Source organism: Lonchura striata, chromosome 1A (genome assembly GCF_050655825.1).
Source record: "Lonchura striata isolate lonStrDom1 chromosome 1A, ASM5065582v1, whole genome shotgun sequence".
Classification (NCBI taxonomy): Eukaryota; Metazoa; Chordata; class Aves; order Passeriformes; family Estrildidae; genus Lonchura; species Lonchura striata.
This window is the reverse complement of record NC_140741.1, coordinates 66,521,123-66,548,419: the sequence shown is the minus strand read 5'-3', so window position 1 is coordinate 66,548,419 and position 27,297 is coordinate 66,521,123. Positions and strand designations below refer to the sequence as shown.

At 37.1% G+C, this 27,297-nt stretch overlaps 1 protein-coding gene across 4 annotated transcripts in view; it reads left to right on the top strand.

Annotated features, from left to right (window-relative positions):
- The first annotated feature begins 13,598 nt into the window (after positions 1-13,598).
- The window catches only part of HGF (hepatocyte growth factor), a 56,221-nt gene continuing 42,522 nt past the window's right edge, over positions 13,599-27,297 (top strand). For 2 of the 4 annotated variants that reach the window (XR_014952252.1, XM_085569971.1), the window contains exons 1-2: positions 13,618-13,904; positions 25,450-25,615. Coding sequence is in view for 3 of the 4 variants with exons in the window: in XM_085569971.1 (XP_085426097.1) it covers positions 13,829-13,904; positions 25,450-25,615 (242 nt within the window). In the remaining variant the exon portion in view is untranslated. Of the gene's footprint in view, positions 13,905-25,449; positions 25,616-27,297 lie in introns of all 4 variants that reach the window. The other 2 variants (XM_085569970.1, XM_021528863.4) reach the window with 2 other exon arrangements.

Here is a 27,297-nt window from a genome sequence, read left to right as displayed (position 1 = left end):
ACAAATATATACATGAAAATTAATCATAATTTATTTTATCCTCTTACTTTATTTTTTTTATAAAAATTAAAGGAAAATGAACTGCAGTGATTACTGACCTAAGTATATAAGCATCCACAGCCATTTCCTCAGATATTGCCTGGCTCAAACTAGAACTGGGAAACCTTACAGCTAACCTTTTGGCTTTAGTCTTCCTATTTTCTCCCTCCTTTAGTTTTTATGGATGTATTCCAAAGACAATTTGGCAGGAAATATCTTATTTCTTTTTTATCCAGTCTATGACTTCTTAAAATTCATATATCTGCATCACATCTCTGGCAAAAAAAAACCAAAAAAAAAAAAAAAAAAAAAAAACCCCAAAAAAAACCAACCTAAAAAAACATATGCCATTATTGAATTTTATAATGAAAGAGATGAACTCTCTAAGTGATCTTAAATTTATGAGAAAAATTGCACACCAAATATTGTCACAAGAAAAAAGTGAGAGAAACACATAGTTTGTTAGTAGTTGTTTTTTTCAAGTCATATTCCTGACAATCTGTTGCTATATAAATCTAATCTCTGCAAAAGCTATCTCTCTACATATGCTTATATAAGTTACATAAGCAAGGTATAGCATAAATCTGTGATGTTGAGGACACTCAAAGCTTAAGTCTTGAGACTAGACATGAAATTCACTGGCTTGAGTTCATGGTTTCAGATGTCTGGAAGGTGTCTCAGTGCAGAACTCAAAGCCTCCTGCTTCAGCACTCCCCACAAATTAATGATGCTGGCCATGTCCAGCCAGGCCCTCCATGAGGCAGAGCTGTGGATGGTAAGAAATATGACATGGCTGTTCCAAGGAAAGGAAGCACTGCTTAAGATGTTTGCAAACATTGCTATAGACTCAGAAAGCAATTTAGGGTTTGCTACAAAAGCTGCAGGCAGCAAAACAGCATGGACCCCAGCTCACACAGGTACTCTAGTGGAAGGTAGATTTTTAACAGCCCTTGCAACTGTTCTCAATAAAATCAACTGGCAGGTTTTCCCCTAGATACACCGAGGCAGAAACAGGTTAGCACTGAGTGGCTGTTGTAATACCAGAAACCCAAACCATATCTTTCTTGAGTGGTCTTCTGTCTAGGATCAGGATTCTCACAATTCCCGAAAATGTCTGTGGTAATTTGCTGACTACAAGGAACTGTTTCCCTGTTTACTGCATGTTTCAGCCATGGCACGCACTCAGATCCTGCGTGTTGAGTATTTGTTGCCTGCCTTGCAGGTTACTCTCAGAAAAGAAAGAGCACATCACAGGAGACTGCATTATCAGTGGTGATGGAAGCAAATAAAAGCTGCAAGGTGCTATGATGCATTTACCTTGGACTGCAAGATCCTCTGTTTGGATTTAACAAATTAGCTTCTCAGAAGTTTGCTCATCTGAGCAGCAGCTGTTTACCATATGGATCAAAACTGCATTTGGCAAATGGAATCACTTCCTCATGCCCATCTGATTTTCATGTACAGTCATACATTGTTTATGGGAGGAGTTTGCTGGTTGCTGAGGGTGTTCAGATGAGAAGTGTTTATTTCATATCCCAGTTTTCTTTTTTTTCTTTTTCCTAGAAAGATCTTCTCCTACGTGAGACTTCAAACCCAGTAAAACAACAAAAACAAGTCCTAAAAACAAAACTTAAAAAGTAATATAAGGAAAACAAAAGGTAGTGGAAAAGTAGATAAGAAATATGTTTTTCTTATTAAATATAAGACAAATTCTCTGAGTGATAGTCTCTTCTAAGGAAGTAAGAAATACTGCATTTTTTTATATCTTCTAAATATTGGATTACTATCAACAGCTATGGTAATTTAATCAAAGAATATGAAGATTATGAGCATCAGTTATAATACTGCAGGAAGCATTATTAGTTTTAATACTTTAATATGTTGACAAGGAATTTTCCAGTTTAACAGATTATGGTTTAAGTCTATGCAACAGGATTATGCAAATAGAAATAATAAAACCCCTTGTACGGGTTATAATCCTGTAATAATTTTAGTTATAGACTTCTAGCACTGCTCATGAAAATCTGTCACAGCAGATTTCATGCTTTTAATGAATGAACAGAGCCTCACAACACCTTCTGGTTTTTATGGGTTAGAATTGTTGGAACCAGTAACTAAAATGAATGAGATTAAGAAATTTATTCATGGACATAATGCATATGTAGATTTACATATTATGTTCACATGCACATATGGATTCCTACACTAACAACACAAATCACAGAACATCAAAGATAATACATACTTAAAAATTAGGTAATGTGTAATGTGGATTTATGTATAACTTTGGGATGCTGTCCTCATGAACAGAACACTGGTTCATTGACCTCTTGAGTTCTTGACTCATGACTTATCTAATCAGAACCTTAGCTACACAAGGACTGACTTTCTATCATCATAAGAATTATTTTTATTATTTTTAATTTTGTAGATTTTTTTACAAATTCCTGTTGATTTTTATTAATTCTACTTAATTTATTACAAATTCCTGTTGATTCTGTATTGCCTCACAAACATATGAACATGGAGTTTTCGTGCATTTCCACTGGTTTCAGAATGGCTTTCTAATTCACTTCAGGTGCATTAAAGCAACAAAATTTCTGTCTTTTACTGTTGCTATAGGACATGTGAAAGCACGACGCGAGCCACCTGCTATTTACAAGGTAAACTTTTATACTTTCCCAAAGGTTACATTGGATTGGAGAGTGAATGGGCCACCTCTCCAAAGACATTGGACAAACCACTAGTACATTAAGTTTCTCTACTCCCATAAAGGAATGCAAAACAATATGTTGTTTATAGAAATTGTGTGGGAAAGTTCTCCAACAGAATGTAAACTCAGAAGGCTTTAGAAAATCTTAAGAATCAGGGTGACATTTTACTTTCTTTTTGTTTCATGGGATGTATTTCCTTAATTCTTAGAAATCTTTCCTGTGTACTTATTTATCTTCTCACAATCAAAATCAGTGGGCAAACTTCAGCTGAAAAGCTTTAAGTTGAAGAAACTCAGAAAGATGGGCATTTGATTGATAGGAAGCAAATACTTCCAGAATACTTTGAGAGCAATCTGAAAGTTGCCTTGAAATTTATTCTATGAAGGCTGATTGACTGTGTGACACCAAATGCTTCTTCACTTCTAGCAATGCTACAAAGAAACCTAAGAGGTTATCTCAGATTTAAATTCCCAAGCCTTGGACATCTAGCATTAGATGAAACAAATACAACCCACAATTAATAACTAGGCACAAGTGAGAGGCCACATAAACATTTCCATTGGAAAATATCCTTTAGTAGGGAGTCATTATGTATTTTGTTGCTTGTTTGTGACCAGCCAATGTGAGTATGCCATGGTACATGGCAGAATGGTGTGTGTGCTGTTCCCACAGCACAGCTGCTGCAGTGGGATGTGACAGATACCTGAAGACAGCTCAGGGACAAACAGGAGTGTTTTCAGGAGGACATGTGCACCCAGGAAAATGGGCTTCCTTTGGTAAGGCTGGAGGACTAAATGGAAGAAATATGTAGGAAATGTGGGGTATAACACGGCATAAATACAGTGTGACAGGCAGAAATACATATTTTCCCATCTATGTAAGAGACAATCATAAGAGTAATGATTTGCCTCTCTCCTAGTAGCATTTTTTTAGTCTTCCTGGATTCTAAAATATATCTGAAAGTTTTCTTATGTTTCTTATTTTCTTCTGGTTCCCTGGTGTATATATAAAAATGCCTTTTAAAATGGATTTGTGGGTAGGCAACCTTCCATTCCAAACACAGATGGTGCATCTGCATTTATTACTTAGACATGCTAAGTGGAACACTTTTTTACAGGCTATTGTAATTATACATTTTTCTCACTGACTTAATACATTTGGATATGATGCAATGACTCTTATTTAAAACAGAATATTTGTGCTCTATTACCTATTTAATAAAATGGATAAGCAAAAAGCTTTATCCTTTTGCTGCAGTTGATGTTCCTGCTTGACTGCAGAGATTTTTACCTACTTAGAAGGTTATGTCATTGTCTAGTTACTCATAAAGTATATATGATCAGTCTTGGCTTAAACAGGGTGATGCACTGCTGAAAAATTATTTTCCTTCTTGTTGCAGCCATGTCATATTTGACTGAACACCTGTTTCACCATGAGTGATACTTCACTGGAACTTTTGCTGGCCAGACAACCTATGATTTTCAGTTGGAATGTGCATTTTTCCATTTTGACATTCTTTTCTTTGAATTCCATCACAAAACCTAGCTATTCACTCAGACCATTTTACAAGGCAGATATTTATATTTTATCTTTTTTTGTGCGTGTTTTGACTCAGGATAAAACTCTCTATGTTTTTTTATCAATAGTTTGTAAGTTATTTTGGAGTCAACACTCTTGGAAGTACCTCCTGTATCTTTATCAAAATACTCCCATATATTTAGACCCAGGAAAGTTCTTTTGAGAAAGTGTCCAAAAACATTAGAAGTTCCATAAATATGACTGGGAGGCAACCAATGATAACCAAATTTATGACCATATTTTGTTATCTCTTTAAAAATGGATCACCCAGAAGAACAGCTAGTTTATATTATTCAGATGTGATCTTTGGAGCATAAGAAAAGCTGATCTTGCTGTTAAGCTCCATCTTTGAACAGGCTGCTGTTTACAGTGCTGACATTCTATCTGTGGATACACTGAGGTGATAGAACATTTCAAGCTCTCTTAGCCTTCTACATCTTTAAAAAGTTTCTTTGAAAATCTACCATATATAAGTATCTTTGGTTCAACTGTAACTGCATTTCAGTAGTTCTGGTATCAGCAAAGTCAGGAAACATGACCATGGACAGGATGGCAGGCAGCATGTCTCAGTATGCCACCTGAAATGCCTACTCTGGGATTTAGCCACTAAATTTTGCCCTCAGAGTCATGATTCTTTGTTAAATTTTCTTCTTGTAAAATTCTCTTCATATGCAAAAATTAAATTAATAAATCTTAGCCCACATAACTGTATTTTAAAATTGACAATACACAGGAGGACTGTGGGAGCTCAATAAAAGTTTTAAAATAGAGAAAGTGAAAAAGAGAGGAGGAAAGGAAAACAGAAAGGTAGGGAGAAAGTTAAAGGGAGATTGTGATGGAGAATGAGAAAAGGGAAAAGGAGAGAAAGAAAGAGAGGAAGAGGAAGATTAAGAAGTGAAAAAGAAAAGAAGAATGGAGAAAAAGAAAGAAATAGAAAGAAAGGAAGAAAGGAAGAAAGGAAGAAAGAAAGACAGGAAGAAAGAAAGAAAGAAAGAAAGAAAGAAAGAAAGAAAGAAAGAAAGAAAGAAAGAAAGAAAGAAAGAAAGAAAGAAAGAAAGAAAGAAAGAAAGAAAGGAGAAAATATAAAATTCCATATCTACTGTCAGTATCCACTTTCAATGAGGCATATAAGTGGTTTACCACAGTAATTAGCACTCAAAATTATTTAAAAATATGATATAGAGCATTCAATATTTTGGTTAACTATGTTTCCTGTTAAAAATTGGAAAATTATTTCCAGATACAGAAACAGGTTTCTATCCCATTCAGTTTTTCAATAGGACTTTATCAAACTTTCTTGTCATAAAATTCAGATTAAATGTCAATAGTGTGTTGGCTATTTTAATCTTAAGAAACAAATACCAGAATTTTTTTTTTCCTTGGAGCAGTTATAAGAAAAACAGTTTAAAAGTTGCTCATCTCAGGCTGAGTGACATATCCCTGTATTTCCTGTGGGTGCTCAATGCACATTATCAGTGGTTTATCTGAAGTATTTCCATAACTGAAGGACATGTGTATAAAATAATCTTAGGCAAAAAGAAAGAATTTTGCCATTTCTCTTGAATATATGAATTGAAACCACATTGGTTTATCTCCTGGGGATAAATGAAAAATACATGGGAATGGCAAAAAATTGTAAATCAGATATATGGTATGTAAATCTACGTATTTTCTGTATTGATAGCTTTACTTCCTTCTTAAAAATTGTTTATTCAAGGGTTTACATGAATTGTTTATTCAAGGGTTCACATGAAAAACAAGTTAAGGACAGAAGGGTTATTAGGGTTTGGTTTGGTTTGGTTTGGTTTGGCTTCTTTTCTTGTCAAGAAAAAGTAATAATATTGCACCTCTGAATATTAATTTTTCTATAGCATATGAAAAAAGCTATTTTTTACCAGAAGAAAAAAGAAACTCAGAAAACTGCATATTTGAAAATCCCTTGCTTATCTGATTTAGCTAATATTTTTTGCTTAGCTGTTTACATGGCAAACATCTCTTCACAGAGAGAGAAAAAAGTCATGAATCACTGGGAAGATAATTAATTTCATAGCACTGAAAGTTGGATGATCATCAAATGTTGGCAAGTTGGGAAACATTCTAATAACTTGTTCTGGTTTTATAGTTTTCCCTGGACAAGCTTCATTGATTACTGTCAGATAAAATTTCTTGTCTATTTGAACTTGTCCTTCAACCCAATCTGCAGATGCTTAAATTAAAACCCAGTGTTACTGATCTGGGGAGTTAAGAGATACAGTGAGTATAATTTGTACATGACTGTTGTAAGAAAGACTTAATAAAACTTCCAGTAATAACATAATGTCAGAAATAACGTGTTTCAGTTTAGGGCACAGCACAACGGTATTCAGCAGAGAAAACTTTTCCATAGCTTTTTCTATGCCACTGTTGCAAATGAATTTTTTTTTGCTTATGTTTATAGAGACATCAATCTCATTTTAGGAATAAGAAAATTCTTTTTAATAATATGACAAAAACCATTGAAATAGACCATCCTACCCGTTTGCTTAGCAGTGTTCCAAAATTCAAAATCTTTTTATTTGATAGGTTTAATTTTTCATGTAAAGAATGGGATCAAAACCACAGCAAAGTTCATCAAGCATTAGAATTGTAGCTTTAGCCCATAGAGATCCAAATTCTGCTTCAGTCCTATTTTTGCTGCATAAATTGGTAGCAAAAACCTCAGCAAAAGAATATGCTAAGACAAGAATATACTCTGTCATTGTTTCATATCCAGTGGAGCCTAATCATCCGTGTTCAAATTTCACCTATAACAAAAAAGCTTGGCCAACAGTTTATCTCTATGGAATGTGGGGATTGGAAACTTTGTAGAAAACACTGTGCATAGTATTGAGATATAGAATACTAAAAGTAGACTGGAGAAGTGAATATTTTGTTTTATTGGCATAGCAGATGTGGAGCAATCACACTGTTATCAGCATCATTTCACTACCAGAATTGCAATACCTCTGGTAAGAGCCTAGGGGAGAAAACTGGGCAGATGAAAGGTTTTTCTTTAAGATATAAAGAAATTACACAGCAGAAAAATTTAACAGTTTGTCCTAGCCTTCCTTTAAGAGCTCCTGTCCTGATTCTGCAGCCACATGTCCCTTTTCCCTAATTGACTATTTTCCAGTAGCTGCATTACAAAGCTCGTATCCCAAACAAGGAGACCTGGATTCCAATAAAGTACCCAAAGCTTGTTCTTTAAAAGAAGTCAAGCCAAGATTTCTCCTTTGATAATATCTTTTCTGATATCTTGGCAAGCTTTCTGTCTCTGGGCTTACAAACCTTAAACCAGGAAAGATCAGTATTTTATGGCCATGAACCGTGAGTTCTTTTTTGTTTGTGTGTTTTCTCTGAGCTGTCATTAATATGGCCTCATGTCTGAGAGACTGCTAGGAAACTGATGAATCTCCATGATGGTTTCTTTTTAAAATCTTTAACAGCACCCTAGGTAGAAAGTCTCCTCTTTGATATGAAATCCTAGAGAATTTACTCTTGACAGCAAGTTCTGGAAGTCTTCAATCTCTGGAATTCAAAGAGCTAAGGCTTTTGTCTCTGGATTTTTGAATTGTTGAAGTTATTCCATAGTGTACAATCTACAGGCAAAGACCAGTTTAATTTTATTCTTTGGTACTCTGGATTTATTAAGAACACTTCTTAAAATTTATACCAGTCTGAAATATATTAATAGTATTTTTATAGGAATACCTAATTTTTATTAAACCATTTTATGTTACCTTTTTTATTGTATCTGATCTCTCAGCATCAGCTTTGGTAGTGTTTTCTCAGCTTATCTGATAATAACTTTTTTTTACAGAAGTATCATACTGGAAGATAAATAGCCTTTGCTTTTTGCCACCATTTTACCTCTTCTAGGGATAAAATATATGTTATAGAGAATCTGTTGGAAACTTTTCCCAATTTAAAAGTACACATTTAAGTTAAATAAAATAATACATGGGCCTGCATTACTTTTGTCAAAATTTTCCTGGAATAATTGTAGTTTGTTTGGACTTTTTTCTTGTATGTTACATATATTTTCTTTTTAAATTTCAAAATAAAAACTATGTCTTGATTTGAAATCCATCAAAAAAAATTTTATCTTTTTTGAAATAAAAGCAATTACATAACATAGAAAATGCTCTAGGAAATGCAAAAAATTTTCTCCAGTTTGGGATCTAACATAAAAAGATCTTGGAAAAACTATCCTAGATTTTACGGTTAAGCCAGGTAAATGAAAAAAAAAAATATTCAGCCAGGGATCTTCAGTGGCTTTACTTAAGGTTCAGTGATTTGACTTTATTTTTTATATCTTTGTTTTCACTGACTTCAAAAAATGCAGGAGAGGTGAACTGTTTGTATATATAAAGCTTTAATATACTATCCAAATGACATATATACACACACCTTACCTTAGACACTGAAATCATTAAACTGATTTAAAAGAGATATAATTCTAAAGACAATGTGACTTGGAGATTTTCTAAGTGGTTAAATATTTTAGGTGGATATTTTCAAGCTTTTTTACAATAAAGGAAAAAAAGTACAAAAACAAATCTAGATTTCCTTGATTGTGGTCAAGATTTGTACTTTAACTAAATATGCAAACAATGAAGACTTTCTGAATCAAAAATCACAGAGAAATAACTTTAACTATGGCATGCAAATTAAGGGTTTCTAGGGCTGTTGCTTCATATCAAACATATTCAGATTCTGGATTTTTTTCCAAAGGCCAGTACCATAACTTAATTCTAGCAGACCGAGGTCACAGAGAGGTTAATTTTTTTCTTACATTCTTGCATTAAAAAAAAAAAAAAAGCTATTGTGAGGGGTTTGCAGTTCAAATTAGATCTTGAGTAAGAGAATTTATTTACCAGTACCAGTGATGTTTATTCTTTTCAGAGTTTCTTGGCAGTCATTAATAGAATTAATATTAATAGCAGAGGACAAAAACAAATATAAACCAAAAGTTTAACATTCTTCACAATATACCTAAACTTTGACTATACACAAGGAACAAATTCTTTTGAGTTGAGTGAGGGCTTTTTGGCGTTTCAAAATCCACATAACCACATTGCTGCACATCTCACAAAACTTTAAATGAATATTACGGGAAATTTTAATGAAAATAATATTTTTTTGCATACATCTCCATAGACAAAACATTTAAGTGTGGAAATATTTAAATTTCATCCAGATAAAATTTTAAAAGTATTTCCTACTAATAACAATGTGTTGTATATATTATTGCATTTTTCTTTCTTTCTTTTTTTTTCCTCTTCCCAAATATTAGAAATAATAATTTCTGATGGGCTGCATTATCATCTGCTGCCTTTGGGTACCATTCCATAAATGACTTAAATGACTTTCACACTAGAACTTAAAAATTGCTCTGTTATGCATCTGAACTTCTCTTAGTTAGCATATAGCAAATATAAGAAAAGCAATTACCTTATGTCCCATACAGGAAAACCATAAAGGATTTATGCTATTAACTGACTGCAGGGATGAATGCTGGATTACCTGGCTCAGGTTTAGCAGTCAGGGCTGAGCACCTGGGACTCTGGGTGCAGGAAGAATTGTAAATTATATATGATTGAATATTATGAACATATGTGAATTAAAATGGGTGAAACCAAGCCCAGCCAAGTCACTCTGATGCTCCTCTTCATTCTTGAGTTTCCCTGGTGGGGAATCAACACCAAGCCTCCTGTGAGGTGCCATGCTGTCCTGCTCCACTGCACGGGGCCCTGCACACTCGGCTGGGACTGGCAGGTCAGATCTGCAACATTTGCTGTGATGACATGCAAAGTCCTTTGGACCGAATCCAGAATAGTAGACTGTGAAGTCTCTGAGCCTTTGCTTTCAACTAGACAATAATTCCCATTTGTGGATCTTGTTATCCACTTTTTCCTGCTCCTCCTCCCAGTTTTCACGCCTTATTTCCCTTTCTCTTTCTGCAGGAAGAAGGCATGGGTATTATCTTGGAAAGTATCACGTGTTCCCAGAGCTTGGACTCTGGCTGAGGTGCCTCAGCAAGTACTGACACCTGTCATGTGCTGTAACTCTGCTTAAACTCTGCTTTCCCAGCAGTGTCAAATCTTGTGGTCCATACCACAACCTCTTCTGCTCCTAATCTCAAGGTCAGATTTTAAAAAAAAAGTCAATAAAGCTTACTACTTCTTAAAATGTGAAGCCCAATTGCTCAGTTTAAACTACTCAGGCAGCCTGAGACTTTTTAATTGATTAACTCTGTGTTTAAGAGCAATTACTGCAATCACTTACTTATTTGTCTTATTCTCTGCTAGGACTTTATCACAGTGATACCTATCTATACCAGATAAATCAAGAAGTAAAAAACAAATATTTTGAGCAAAAGTGTTGCTTCATATGAAAGATGCTGGTTCATTTAGAAAAGTCTTCTTTTAATCTAATTGTGACTTAATATTATTTTGTATGCATGTAAGGATTCCTGCCCAAACTGTGAATGTCTAGCATTTCTGAACAGCAAGTTACATCTGAAAAACAGATTCAACTGTGGTTATGGTCAGAAAAGAGAATATAAAAATAGCAGTTTCCATGTGTTTGGTCATGTCTGCTTACTTTTCCAACCAAAATAAATTTTTTTGAAATTTTTCACTCATGTAGGCAGTCCAGAGCAAATACATCTTTGGTAAAGTGTGCAAGTAACTCTTTTCTTTTTAGATAACTTCTACAGAAATGTTTTGCTACTTTACTAATACAGAGCTACACTGATTTGAAAGCCAGGTTATCAGAGCAAGTTTGCAGAGCTGCCAAAAAAAATTAGAAAAAAAACATCAAAAAACCCAACAACCCAAAAATCCCCATTCTCAGATAAGCCCCAAAAGCAGAAATAGAGAAAGAGATTTATAGGTCAAAAAACATGCCCTCAAAGGGTCAGAAAACATAATATTCTTGCATAAAACCTACTACTTTTGTATGTTGTATTTTCATTTTTAATTACTTTATGTGCAGGCTGAAACTGAGCACAGAATTCTTTGTGAAAATTTATTTCGTGTAAATGAAATTTTTGACAATTTCCTTCATATTGAAAATCCATTTGAAGACAAAATTTGATTGAATTGATAAAATATTATGCTTCCATTGCAAAATATATGGGACAAGAAGACGCAGAAAAAGACTCATGCTACATTTTGCATTATATGCTGCGGCACCAAAAAGCATTTTCCTTTCACAAATTCAGATGCAAATCGTAGTCTTAACTGCCTACAAATAGAACATCTGAATGTAGAATCTGTAGGACCTTTCCTTTTCTAATGTGCCTTCTGTCCCTGGACCTCTAGTCCATGTGCCCTGACTTCCTTTGAAGGGAGATATATAATGGCCGATGTAAAAGGCAGAGACATCCTCAAGAAGCTTCCCAAAACTGGACAAATGGAGAAGCAGGACTATGGAGTTATTATACCTGCCCAGCACAGTATATGCAGCTAAAGAAGCTTAAGACCAGGACGTGAGCTCTCTTACAGAACTGAGACACATCATGAATAATCCACAAGATTATGTATTAATAATAGGAATCCATATAGCAGAATATTTCCTCCATTAAGGAGCATTCCAGACCTCAAGAGAAACAACAGCAATCTTCCTAAAATTTAGGAGGGATCTGAATACAGACCAAATATTCCCCTCAGAGAAGTCAGTGGTAAACAATTCTACTTGAATTTAATGGTGCATGATTCTGTCCTCTGCAAAAAATGTCACTCAGCACATGCAAGGACAAGAAGTCAAATACATCTGGTTAACAGAATGTGGCTATTTTGGGCTCAGAATGGTGATATGATTATTTTTGTTGCTTTTTGTTTATACTTATGTCTATCTTTGGCAGGGAAAAAAAACAGAAACAAAACCTGAGAAATCCATGTTTTATCAGTTACAGTGGACAAGGATTCTATACAAGGTTGTTGGCAAGTGGAATATATGTTCCCTGTTTCTCAGGTAATACATCTCCAAGAAATTCCTGAAAATTAACTTTTGCTCTTGGGAGAAAAATGAGGACAGCAAAAAAAAATCAACTAAAACCCCTAGAAATAATGCTCATTCTACAACAGAAAGTATTTTTTTCCCACAAACGTGTTTTTCCTGTAATACCAAATGTTCAAAATATTTTCTTAACAGACTGTCTCTCAACTTTTTGCTTTTGTCACCTTACTTTCATTTCATAAGGCAGTAATTCCGAAATGGAAATTTTAACTTTTGCCACTGGGCAAAAGTAACTGGATAAAAAGTCCCACTCATATGTGTTTGAAATACTTGTTTGTGGATTGGGAAACAACCTATATTTTAAAGAATACCTGCTTCACTCATAGGTGCTAATCATCAATATGGGCAAAGGAGTCAAGGCTGGGGACACATTTTTCTGACTCACATGGCATGGGGCCACATGTGGGTCTCTGGTTTTTTGTGGAAAATGGATGGAAGCAGTTTCCGCTGTTGTCACACACTCCTGCCGTAGATGGTAGGTGGATGCATGGGAGAAAGGAACAGTTTAAATTACAGCAAAACTTTTCCTCAAGTGTTTATTTTTGAACACTTGCGTGTCACGAAGGCCGGTCTCATGACTTTAAACAAAACCCAATGTCATTGCTTCCATGAGGTTAAAATGAAGTGCAATAGAAAAATTACAGTGACTTTGCCTGCAACAGAAGGAAGGTCAGGCATTGCTTTGGACTGAAGATTGTCTCAGTGGAGCAACGCCAGCAGCTGATACTTGACCTTTAAATTCCCCAAAGCTGCCACAATTTTGAGGAAGTGACATTTGTCAGATGGCCAAAGACAGTGATGGAAAGGCCAGGCTGGTGGCTGGGGGACAGCCATGGGCAAGTCAGAAGAAAGGTGTTTCCTTACTATAAGGAATTGTCCGTGTGGTGGGACAATCCCAGTGAAATGTCAGTGGATGGAGGTGCTGCCTGGCCATGAGGCCAAGGGGCAGGTGCAGCAAGTGGGACGTTGTGAAGGGACATGTCTGCAGGGAAGGAGAGGTCTGTCCTGGCTGCAGGTGAGGTGGCAATGGGGGCGGTGAGTGCATCGTGCCGCAGGAGCCACCAGAGCCACCAGCCCCGCGGCAAGAGTTGAGAGACCCGGCCCGGCTGCTCCTCCCGAGCTTCTGAGGGATGGAGAGAGAGGCGGGGGAAGGGAGGCAAGAAGGGAGGGAGGGATGAGGCGGTGGAAACCCTCTCCCTGGGCTGGTTGAGGGGTGGGAGGGAAGGGAGGCAGCTCCTGAGGAGGGGTGGAGAAGAAGAGGCAGAGAGGGGATGTTGTTAAACAGTTTCTTACCGTAAGAGGGAGTTGAGACCCAGATCTTTCCAGTTAATCACACAACAAACTTAGATCATCGCAATAAAAACCTCGGCTCACTCTGCCTCCTCGAGTGACCGGCGGTGCACGGGGTCCCTCCGAGGAGCCATCTCCCCTTCTCCTGGGGGGCCGCCAGCACCATGCGGGCCACCCACCTCCTGCCAGCCTTGCTGCTCCACCAGCTGCTGCTGCTGCCCACCGCCATCCCCGCGGCAGGTCAGTTCTTCTATCACTTCGCTAGCGACCCCCGCTCCGCCTCGCAGCCGCAGCACGAACCCTCTCCCCCGCTCCGCCGCGGCCGGGAGGGCGCTGGGGCGGCGCGCCGGGCGCTTCCCTCAGATCGCAGCCCGCAGGTCTGTGCCCTCAGGTCGCTGCCCGCAGGTCGCTGCCCGCAGGTCGCAGCCCGCAGGTGTCGGTGGCGCTGGCAGCGCCTCACCCTGCGGGCCGGCGGGCTGGCAGTGCCCGCGGAGCCCGGCGCGGCGTGAGGCGGCCGGGCCGAGCCGCGCTCCGGGGCGCAGCCCCGCGGGAGGCGCGTCCCGCGCCGGGGCCGCCGCCGCCGCCGCCGCCGCCGCCGGCCCCGCGCGTCAGCGGGGCGAGGGGCTGGCTCAGGACGGGCAGAGCTGGAACCGGGAGAGAGGGGAGAGAGAATCTCATCATTGCCCAGAGGTGCGCCCGGCCGTTGTCAGGACGCGACCGTGTATCCTTGATTTCCAGCGGTAGAATAAATGTTAAGTAACAGAAGTTGACAAGGAATACCCAAAGCACGGGATAGTGTATTGCTGAACGGGAATGGCCTTGCTGAAGTTCAACAGCGTGAACGTGCTATTTCCAGACTGAAATACTTGTAATTTCATTAGATGTTCCCGCTGAAATCCGGGAGATGGAGGGGAGGGGTGGGGGGGGGGGGCAAGAAACAAACAATAAGTAATCAAGTGCTGGATGCTCTTTAGCTGAATTTCTTTCCTGAAGTGTCCCCCCTGGACTGGTTATCTGATGAGCCAACTCTGTGCTTTCTATTGGCCCTCTGGGAAGACGTTTAAGCAAAAAAGTTTGTAAAGGTTTCTACAAACCTTTCCTTCCTTCCGGCAACATTGTTAGGGTCAGACCTTTGCACAGACAGAAACAAAGGACAGGCACAATTCAGGGAAAGAATCTGCCAGGAGTGGGCAAAGCAAGGGCAGGGAACTGTGGCGCCTGGCTTCTGGGGCAATATCTGAGGGCATCAGGCACAGTATGGCAAGGAATGCTGATGGCTTCCAAGACATAACTGTTTTCTAGTTAAAAAAATAAATATTTTGAAATGGAATTTCAAAGTGGAATATTTTGTGATCTGAGTAGGCAAGTCAAAAACAGACTGGTAGCATAATGTGCAGTAAAACCTGTTGTTTTCCTCCCCCTGCAATGAAGAGTGTAGTTCTGTAGGATGCTGAACAATCTCATTACAGCTTCTGTGCTCAGTCTGGTCACTGAGGATATTGTTTTCACAGGCATTCTTTAGCAGGTGACACACAGATACAGACACCATGATACTATACTTTCCTGAACTCCTTTTCCATGTACATTGGAATTTCCATTTTTTGGACATGCAGATTCTCTGAAAAGTGATGACTAGAGCTGCTTAGGAATTTTCTGAGAAAATGTTTTGGGTTTCTTTTACTGGAAATTGCTGATACATCAAAACTTTTCACAGAAATAATTCCTGTTAAAGACAAACTTTCCTTGGTTTGTTTCCCTCAAATCAAATGACAGAAATATGCAGCAGGAGACATTGCCAATAGCTTGTGGTAACCTGCTGTGGAGAAACCCTCACCTGTGACAGAAGCTCATAAAATGTTTGGCTAGTTAGAAAAAAAAAAAAAAGCAAAATAAACACTGCAGACACACTCACACACACTTTATTCCATAAACCAAAGATACACAACTAGTCTATAGCCAAGGTCATAATAAGTTAGGTCATGTTTTGCTCTCCTGGTAAGTCAGGATGCTTTTCTTGAGTGAGAGAAAGTCCTTGTTGTCCCTGACTGTAGGCTGTTCGTGCTGGTCTCTAATTATCAACTTCAAGGAATGTTGGATCTATCTAATATTTTGAGAGAGAGACTGAGAGACACCTTCTGTACTGCCTGTATCATTGGGCTGATGAATAGGGTTGTGCCTTAACCAGTGGGCTCTTCAGTTTAGGGGTGGATGGTTCACCTTGATGAGAAGAAAAATTAGATTTCCAAAACTTCAGGGTTTTTCAGAGTAGGACTTGTTTTCTAACCAGCTATCGTGGTGACAGTTTCTTGACAGCCCTGCCTCTCTTAATTTTCCTCCCCCACCTTCCTTAATATTAATTAATCCTGTTGTTTGCCTTATTGGCAAGAAAGATGACTCTTACCACACACTGCCATTTTGCTCACCTTGTTTTTGAAAATACATGATCAAAAAAAGTGTCTGCATATTTACACTGTAGGCAAGGGAAAGCTGTGCTACTTCTTTATGAAAATACAAATTACTGGATCATTTTTGAAAATGCTTGCTTTGTAAACATATATGTTGTCTTTGTTTGGGATCCTGGATTATTTTTACTGGGATGTTTTTAAGAAAGATTAGGATTTGCCTAGATAGTAATTTTAGATATGAAAAACAAGCTAAATTATGAAAACAGAATTCAAATATGAGAAGTCTATTGCTAATGCACATCCATACTTTTAGTACTGTTCTGTCAAATCTGATTTCAAATGTACATAATGGTGAATTTAGTTTCTTCTGTGAATGAATGTTCTGGGTTTGTAATCCCATGCCCTAAGTTCTGTGCAAAGACAATATGCTGTGTAACAGAAGTTGCTGACTAATACAGTTGGGTTATATTAATGGGTAAAGAAAAAGGAGGGTGAAGAAAACACAAGAAATTTAAATGTCAGAAAGCTGTCTGTGCTATCACTTTCTGAGTTTCTTTTTAATATATAAAAGATAAGACTGTGATTGATGAAAGATAAATGTGCATGGTTCCTATAGACTGCTTTCCCAGTCATTATCAGTATCCTGAAAGTCTCTGTCACTTGCACAAAGAAATTAATCTGGAGCTAATAACTTTATCAAGGAGTTTTCTTTCTTGATCAAATATTCTTATTATTCAGTATTCTTGGGAAGAATCTCCTTAATAATGTTCATCTAGTGAAACTAAAAATGACTCTTTAATCAAAGCAACAAGTAGATTGGCATGTCGCAAAAGAGTGAATGTTAAAGATTTATTTAAATTAAAGATACTTTTTTCTGTGAGATGACTGTCAGCCAAGTGTGTTTATTCAAATTTATTTAAAGCACATTCTGTAGTTTGGATGATCTGAAGAAGTTGCTAATGAAGATGTGGGAGTTGCTCTTAGTTCCTATATCTAATTATCACTTAAAGAAAAAGAAATAAAATCCCATAGCCATAATCAATTTTTGAGTGTTGTGTATTCCTGTGGTCTGCATAGCTAAGTATATTTTTAAAAATTAATGTGATTTATACTTTCCCATCCCAGCTGTAGATAATCATTATACTATATACTGTCAACAAAGTGCAACGATACTGTGCCAGTTGGAAGAGTGTATTCCTTCTGTTTAATGGAATCCTTTTGGTGCTCAGTGCCAGGGGCTGCTTGTTTTGCTCTCACATGTAATACAGCACTTACCCTGCTTAACAGATTTTCTGTTTCTATTAATGCCATTTTCATAAGCAACATAGCAGGAGAATATAGAGTTGAAAGACATGAGATTAAAATGTTGCGTAAAACTCTGGAATATTGACCACTGAAGTCAAAGAAAGGAAAGCCTCTTTTGGAGGAGCTCATCTGTCATTATTGTAATTCTTAACTGAGGCTGGGGTTGGAAGGGAAATGTGCAGTCTCCCTCAGAGAGCAGAATATCTCCCTTTTGGATCTTTATGCTGAACATTAGTTTGCCACTTAAGTATTTCAGACTTTTCCAAGGAGATTTAAAACCAGGATAACTGGGCCACTTTTTGAGTAATAGCATGATGTGAAGGGAAAAAGCATTGCCCTCAATGTTTTACAATTACTTGTACTGCATGAGTGTTGGAATTTCATTTTCTCCCCAACAGCATTAAGATTGGGTGGAATGGCGGAGACTGGAAGGCAGCACAGAGGTGAGAATGGATTGATTATGGAAATGAGAAAGGATTGTTCTCCATGTTCACTTGGGAAGCAAGGATAGTGGGACAACTTCCATAATGTAAGCAAAAGTTGAACTTTGCTGTGGAGAAAGTATGGCAGCTAAAAAAACTGGGAAGAAGGGGTGAGGACATCTCACTGTTACCCCATCTTCTCCTGTCAGTTTTTGTGGCAGTGCCCAGAGGGTTGTAGAGCTGTTCCCGAATGTGGTTAATACCTACATGCAAAGCAGCACTGTGGTGAAGCAGAGCTGGGAACGTGCTCCAGATTAGTCAAATGTGTTGGCAAAATCTAGCTGTAGTTTTCAGTGGCTTGTGGGCCTCCACCCATGTGCTGTCTGATGAGCCCGGCCATGCCTGGCAGTCCTCAGTGCTGCTGGCCCAGCTGGGGACTGGCTGCTCCCTCTGTCCCCCTCAGCTCCAGCTTTTCCTATGACTCGCTGCCTTGGCCAGCAGCACTATTTTTATGTATACAACATGAAGCAAGGCTCTCATCGCTCCTCACAGGGGCTGCTTTGCTGCCCTCAGCCATCTGTCATTCTTTGTTTTGCCCAGTTCCTGCCCTGTCTACTTGTGCTTTTCTCCTTACCCCTTGCTGCATGCCCGTAATTCCGGTTGGTTGGGACACCATCACAAAGGAAGAGCACAACATGCTGGGTGCCTTGAAGGAGACACCAAGTGCTTGTAAAGATTGTGGAATGCAATGGAAAATGATGGGGATTTAATACTTGTGCACAGCGTGTAAAAAGAGAAATCTTACAAGGGAAAATCCTCTCAGTAATTTAGAGATACAGTAAGTCAAACTGCAGCATTTGTTTCTGCCAATGGGTCCCAGCATCCTGCTGAGCAGATAACCTTATCTTGGAAGGAAAAGATCTGTCCATTTGCAGCTACTATCCAGTTTTATACTATACTATCTGTTGTTAGCATTACCCTTAGCTCCTTGAGTTTTCATGCTGACCATAGGAGTGGGTTCCAAAGGCAGGACTTAGCATAAATATGAAGCTGGGTTCCCAGTTAAATGGCAGTCTTTGCTGTTGCTAATAAGGGGGTGTGGGTGTGGGGTGTGAGTGGTGATGTAAAGCCAAAAAAAATCATCTTTTTGCATTTCCTGAATGTGCTCAACAACTAGACTGAGAGCCAATGTAGAAATACGGAAATCATTATCTATTATATATAGATATCGTATGGATTGTTATATGCATTTCAAACTGCTTTCTAAAAATTGTGTGGTTTTTCCCCCATAAGGCTCTTGTGCCAAGAAAATAAATGTCAGAAGTTAAAATATTCACATCATCCTCCAGGTACTTCTGAGAATCTGTTTAGTTTTGACAAGCTAGAGATGCCTCCTTGGACAGCTGCTTTTATTTTGGTGACTTTCCATCTATACAGCTGACTGCAGATTTTATGGGTATGGTTGGTAAACTTCTTTTATGCCAAATTATTGTCTTACATAAATAACTGCATTAAACTTAATCTGGCATTTTAAGCTTATCCAATCTACAAAGTTGTTTTCTTGGGCACAACTCAGATTGTTCCAGTTTCTCATCTTGTTGGTCTGCCTTTCTTCCTTTTTTTTTTTCTTTTCCGCCAAATGAGAAGTCATTTGGAAAAGGTGTTCACATTTTGCATTCTAGCCAGGAATCTGGATATTTCTGATACTGAAACAGGCAAAAGGAAAAGTCAAAGTAAATTAAAGTAAGTTAGAAGTGTTGAGCACTAATTTTTTTTGTCAGAGTGACTCTGTTATAACAGGATTTATGAGATTAAATTGTTTAATGTATTTATTGAAAAAGTGCTTTTGAATGGTTCACACAGATAACAATATAGTGATGACCCTTTTAATGATGTTAGTATCAACATTCATTTTTAACATTCTTTCTTTTTTTTTTTTTTCTGTTACCACACTGTTAACTTAAGCATGTTGTATCCAAAAGCATTTAGTAACATCTACTTTAACCATCTGGTGAAGATTGGGTTTGTTTGTTTTTTCTTTTTTTCTTGATGAAGCCAGTATATTTATGCTATCATACTGAGGCACACACCAGAATACAGTTTACCCTTGATGTTTTACATCCTTTAAAAAGCACTGTCTTGGAAATACTTTATTGAATATAATTAAAACTATCCCTTCTATCTTGTTTTATAGAAAAGTTAAACACCTCACTGTGTTTCAACCCATATATGATGAGAACTGTTGCTTTTTTTCAAACCCCACTCACTGCTTTTTGCTTGTTACACAAGTTTTCCCAAATGCTATTTTATGCACATAAACATGCCTTGGTTTTAATTTTCTTATTAAATTGTCAATGTTTATACTGAGATAAGCATTCTGCTTTGATATATCTGACACTATGATAATACATTGTTTTGCATATTTTTACTTTGTACTTTTTTTTTCCCATTCAGAAACTTAGACGTTACCTTGCATTTTTTGTCAAGTATGGTGTCTCCTGATAAAATATTTGATATTTTTACTGAATTGAACTGTGCTTTCCTACATTTATTTCAGGTGTGTTTATAGTTGGGGATTTTTTTTAAATTAAAGATCTTACATATGATAGCATATTTCTGATTTCCCATCCCTTGTGCACAAGTTTTAAATCACATGATATTCCTCTCTCATAATTTTTTTAGCTTATTGGGAAAATCCAGTTTTCTTTATCTTGCAGTGGTGTTTATTTTCAAAATTAAACTAATAGCTAATCTCATTTTAGAATTCTGACCTGGTTATCAATTATAACACAAATAAGTCAATCTCTAATTAGTCCATCTGTTAACTGCTCAAGGTCAAGTGGCTTAATTTCATTACAAATATGATGCAAAATATTAAACAGAGATCTAATATGCTAGTTGATACTAATGACAGTGCCTGTGTCTGTTTTATGTTTCTGAAATATTTGTGTCACTTTATATGACCATTTTTCTTCACTGGAATATATTTTGAATCATCAACTTCTCTTTGCTTCCTGCACAGCATGTGGACAATTTCCCTATTTTAAATATTTCTCCTCATGTCATGCTATTTTGTATTTCATTCTCTATTTGGAAGGACTGCAGTTGATTCCTGCAGTTCTCTTCACAGCATCTGCTAGTCTAAGGAATTCAGGTATCTTCATTTTCTTCATTTATTTATAGGTTTAGTTTTCTTCTGATATCTGATAAACAAAGAACAGTGATGCTTTTAGATGAGTATTTATATTCTTTAAAAACTGGAAGTTATAAAAGGTCCCCACATAGTTGAAAGATGTGTTTCTTTAAGGAAGTACTAACTTTTACATAGACAATAATGAAATTTGGAAAGCCTGGAAGCTGACATGCTGAGTGCATCATAACTGGTATTTAATGAATGATTTGTAAAGTCTGTACCAAGTCCATAAAAGTAAAGATTTCTCCAGGGGAGGTACCCAGTATGCTCCAGTTGTGCTCTGTAAGGCCATAACTTTGCAGCCTAAAAGTACATCTTTATTATAAAAAGCTGGAGTGGTGGAGGAAGAAGAAAGGGATTACTAATAAAGCAGATAAATTCAGGTAATCTTGCTTGCAAAATTTTGCTGTAGATAATGCAAGTAATGTTTTGATCTCATTGTAATGAGCAAAGGTGATCTTTGGGCCCTATGACACAATGTATGCTATTTTGATTACCACAAACATGGTATTGTATTAGCTGTACTAGGTGTTTTACTACTAAATAGATAAGGCAAAAACAAATACTTTTTGTGATCAGACTAAGACCTGAGGGTGTAAAATGTGAGTCTCTTAGTTGTTTGAACGCTAAAAAAAACCTGAAACTACTGAATTTCTGTACTATCATATAGCTCAGTATCAGACCAATTCTATTCTGCAAGGTGTAAGTTTTAATTTGAGATATGGAGCATAATCAGCATAAACAGAACTGAATGATGTGGTGGTTTGGGAGCCCAAAGCCCTTTTTTTGGTGTGGGGCATGAGGCCAGAAGGGGAAAAAGAAGCTATACTGCTGTCATTTTTCTAACAGTCCAGTGATTACAGAATACCTGGAGTGAAATAGAGATTAAAATGCAAACACCATTGCTGATTCAAACCAGTTTCTCTTGTTAATCAAGATAGGGTCTTTCTATGTTATTGCATACTGTGGCCTCCATTGCCCATGGTTCTCGATGTTACTGGTTCTGTTTTGTATAAAGATAATTAAAATTAAAGTTAAGCAGGTTCTAAAATACAGACACTGGAACTCACTGGTGAGTTTTCTTACAAAAATGCTGTAGAATGTCAGTTTTCTTTATCTCTGATTATTGAGATTATTTTACATGGACGGGAACTGCTCCAAGAAAAGGTACGGTTGGAAATCTTTTCCTCCAGGTGCCCTGTAGTAGTCTCAGTCAATGATTCTTGTCTGAGAAGACTGTACAGAAACCTCATTTGAAAATGCAGTAAGGGAACTGAAAGGTGAGTTCTTGTAGCTCCATGGTAAATATCTTTCCCTTTCCCTGTGAGGTACCTCTTTTCTTAAGTAAATATTTGAAGTCTTTCATGAAAATGGGAACACCACCAGGGAGACTATGGAAATCCCATATGAGATTATGGAGAACTTGTCCAGTGCTGCACCCCACTAGAGCAGATGTGTTCGTTCCCATTTCCTTGAGCACTGACTAAGCTCTTCTCTTTTCTGCTCAACTTCATGTTAAGAAACAGAAAAAGGCACCACACTCACCTTTTTGAAGATTTTTTTTTTAAGTTGACTGAATAAATATTTTTAGTTTGTGGTTGTTTCTGTTGAAAAAAGAAAATGTTGGTTCATATTTGACTGGATTCCTTTCTGTTTGAATCAGCTGCTAATATTTTCAAATTTAAGTGGAATGTCAGACTTCCTTGGTAATGTGATATAAAACTACAGGAAACATCAGAGGACATGGCCCACAAAATGAGCAGAAATCCTGATTAATCAAAGTTTAAGAAATGGAAATGAATGGCAATCACAAATTAGTTGCATTGTTATAATATACTGTATACTAACTTTTAATGTGGAGAATGGCTAAGAAGATAGTGTTTGAGTTATCATTTTATTAATAAAGGCACCTAATTTGACAAAAAATAATATTATTTTTATATATTTTGTTGGGAGAATTGTTCAAGTAGTGCTTTGCATTATTCTGATGTTTTTAACAGTCACACCACAGATGCACTTGGCCCTTTGCCTCTTGGATTATAGGCAAGACATAGAATGTTGTTTGAAAGCTAAACTAAATCAGGCTGTTATGAATTGCTAAATGCAAGATCAAACCCATAATCCTCTTTGGACAACTGCTAGGAAAAGAAGGACAAAAAGAAAAAGCAGAACACTGTACCATATTTTTCAGGCAGAACAGAATTTCTTGATTTTTAACATCATATTCTTGCATTCTGGCTGGTGAGTTTAAGAAGCTGTTATCTTGGGAATTAAGATAATGACACTTATCAGTAGATGGGAAATGTTAGTATCAGGAACTGAAAGAAAACACTTTGATATTTCTCTACAGATTCTTACCACCACTTGACATGAAAGTCTTGGCTGAGACAACATAAAACTAACAAGTATGTCTTGGAAGATAATAGATTGAGAAATACACCACAAAAGCTTTATGGAAGATTTGTTTTTCTGTGGTTGACTTAAGGGGCAAACGCAATCCTTTCTGAAGCACTTTGGTTTTATCACAGGTATAACAGAAACTAAAGTAGCTTCAATGTAGACACAACTGTTTCCAGTAGCAGGATATGGATCCTTAAGATGAGAACATTACCATAACATTCCTCTAAGCAGTGATTCATTTTGGGTGCATGTGAACTTCACAAAAAGGCTGAAAATGCTTAAGAGAGCTGATATAGGTCCCTAACACAACACCAAAATTATTAGCATTTGATTTTTTGATCAAAATCTTCTTCATATAATAAGCTTCTTCATATATTTAAAGGTAAATAAATTCTTTTTTTTCCTTAATGCTTTTGTGATTGGGATTAAAGTTGTGAGTTGTTAGATACTGGGGAGTAGCATAGTTTGCTTTCATCTGTTCAAAAAGAAAGAAAGGATGGGGTGAATATTATTTTATAGGGATGCTATAGCAGAGATATTCTACTCTGTTTTTCTTCTTTTTTTTTAAATCTGAGGATTGATGAGATCTAATGTAGATGTCTTTGTTATATTTCTAGGTGTTTTAGGGATAGCTCACCACTGAGAGGTGTGATTTAGCTGAATCCAGTGAAAATGTGAACTCAGTGATCATGATGGAAGTTCTGCAAAGGGAACATCCATAAGCCCTCTGTGTGTTCCCAGTGTGTGGAGCTGTCAGCAACTCCTCCTGTATTGCAATTTACAGTTATTCTGAACTTCTGCAGAGTGCACCAAGCAAAACTTTACTGGCCTAAGTGCACTCTGCACATGCATGAGGATATATTCAGGCTGAGGTTTTATCTACTGGAAATTTTAATACATTTAAGAAATTGAACCTGAGCATTCATATTCTATTATTGTTGCAGAGTCTGTAGAGAAAAATGAAAGGACAGCTGTGAATACAATTACATGGAAAGAAGTTGCAGAAAATACTAATATCTACTCTGTAAACTAAGGAGGAATTTACTCACCTAACCTTACGTGGATAAGCCATCTAATCTAAAAAGATCATCTGGGATCACTGAATGAAATAGGAGAAATAGATCCACAGGGCAATTTTTTCTCCCTATGTTACTTATTTGACAGAATTGGGACAGTTACTCTCCATCTGCCTTCAGAGACAGTGGAATAGACTTCACTGGTAGACTGGTTTTCATGGAATGCAAAGTAAAAATATAAATAAATATGGGGAAGATTCTGGAATTTTCCTGCAGATATCAAAGACCTTTCCACTTGCACTTTAGCCAAACATATCTAGCCAATCTTCCTCCCTCCATTTGATACCTCTTCCTCTGGGCTTTTCAATAGAGACATGGAAACAAAATCATTGTGTTCATTTTTTCAGGAATCTTTGCAACACTGCAGACTGTTTCCATGCTATGGCCTCTGTTTGACCTTATAATATTTTCTGTGAGCTAACAACTCTAGTTAGTCACACTTAAACTGGACACAACACTCACTGAGACACTGAGGCTTCACTGGAGCAGTGAAAGGACAAATAATTATTTAGTGTCACTTCCAGAACCCATTTATTTTCACAGTTTCTGATAAATTTATTGTTTTAAGAACTGTTTTTTGCATTCAGCGAGTGATGCTCTTTTTCACTTGAGCTTTTAATGGAAATATTTACAAGATCTCAGATAATTATTTGGCATATTTTGCAGGTTCTTAAAATAATATACAAAGGGTAAGAAATTTTCCTTTTACCCTTTTACAGCATTATGCAAGTCTTTATTTGAAAGTGGTGTTATATTTTCTACTATTTTGGATTTGGAAAAGGAAGTCATTGTATAAAATAATCAATTCATCTGCAGTATATGCTTATACTCTGTTTTTGTGAGATCCTCTCTGCTTCTGGTTCTGAAGATATTATAATTCCTAGAAAATGTTATCTGTATCAAATGCCATCCTTAATCTCAGCATCCTTCTTAAAAATATTTTATTTTGTTGTACTTTTTTTTCTTCTTCACTTCTTTTTTTAGAGGGTAAAGGCAAAAAGAGAAGTCCTCTTCATGACTTCAAAAAAACAGGAGAGTTGATGCTCATTAAAGTAAACAAAACACTGGAAGTAAAAACGAAGCTGTTAAATACCACAGAGCAATGTGCAAAGAGATGCAGCAGGAACAAGGGCCTTTCCTTCACTTGCAAGTAAGTTATGTATCTCTTCTGTTTGTTTTTTCCCCTAAGGAAACACAATAACAGCCTCTGTAATTGTCATCAATGGTAGCTTGTACCAAGAACAACCTAAAGATTGTTATTTTTGATTTCAGTGACCTTGCTCTACCTGTCCGGAGAGTGTCAGTCTTTTCTGAGGGTTTATATGAGTTATCTGTCTTGTTAGCTTGTCCAATCTGTAATCTTTTCCATAACATAGCTGAAGAAATGTACTCATGTTAAGATGTTGATGACTTGGGCTGCAATGTAGCATTAGGTGAACATTTCTGAGATTTTTATGTCTCTTATAAAACAGTTATTGTCACACATGGCAGCTGCAGTGTTTCAGCACCACTTCAGACCATATTCTCTCTTCATTCTTTGCACATTACTCCTGCTGAAATCAATGAGACCCTCACACATGGAGCACAGATACATGCCCTGCTGAATTTCACTGTCAAGGACTGCAAATCTGATACAATGCAATCAAACCTGGACTGTGGATAGCTATCCTTCAGCATCTGCTGACTCCTAGGAACACATCATGCTGATCACTTGTCTGCCTTGTACATACTGTCTACTATTTTTTGGAACAAATCTGTAATTTTTGTGACGTATTAGATTTATATGATCCCCCTGGCCTCTCTTAGTCTAGACCATTAGCAATCAATGAAAGGTTGCATTGCAGAAGGTCTTGGAGAGAGTGCCTGACTTCTGTACTGGTGAGTGCTGGGCTAAATGTGATTCTGAACTTGAAACATAAAACGGTTTTGACAATTGGTACAATGGAAGCTGGACAAAATGTGACAGCAAAAATTCTTCCTTGGCAGAGAAGATTTTCAGCTGTGATTATGGTCTTCCTTAAGCCTTTAATTCCCTTGTTGCAAGTTCACATTTGTATTGTTCTGTACTATGACTATTTATACATGTAAAAATGAGCAGAGTTAATTTTTCAGATAGAAAATATTTTCCAGGCACTAATATTTTTCACCTGGTACAAGCCATGCCTTTCCCTATTGGCAGGGCTTCCATTGGTGTCATTGTCACAAAGATCAGGTTATATTCAATACAGAAGACATATTTGAGTTCTGATGAGCAGCAACAAGGAGTATTGCAAAATTAAGTATCACAGTATAAAACAAATTCTGAATAACTCCAAGCAAACAACAATTCTATATTCTAGCATCAGTTTAGAAAAACTTTCTCAACTTGTAGTTGCTCTGGATGCTATATCCTGTGTTCTGAAAATAAAAAGCAAGTTAATATATGCATCTATTCTGTTTCATAATAAAATGAATCTAGAATCTCTCAGAATTTTTAAAATGTTTTCATGTTTTGTAGATTTCTTTTTTGAGACAGTGTCTGATAGATATCTTGGGGGCAATTTCTCCTTTAATGAATTAATACAACGTAAAGGAGACATGAGGGACTTGTAAGAGTACAGCTTGGAAAAGCCCTGCTCACAGATAACAGAATGGCAATCTGTCATGCAATTACATTGCACTGAATCTGGAGCAGAATTACAGATCCTGATAACTTACTCTCTGAATTCCTATTTTCCCTGGTGGCCTTTTAGCAGGGAAGGTGCTAAAAACCTGCTTTAGCAGTAGAGGTGTAGGTGAAGAGATCTTGCCTGTGTTGCCACTATGTACAGAATAAGTGGGATTTTCTTTCTT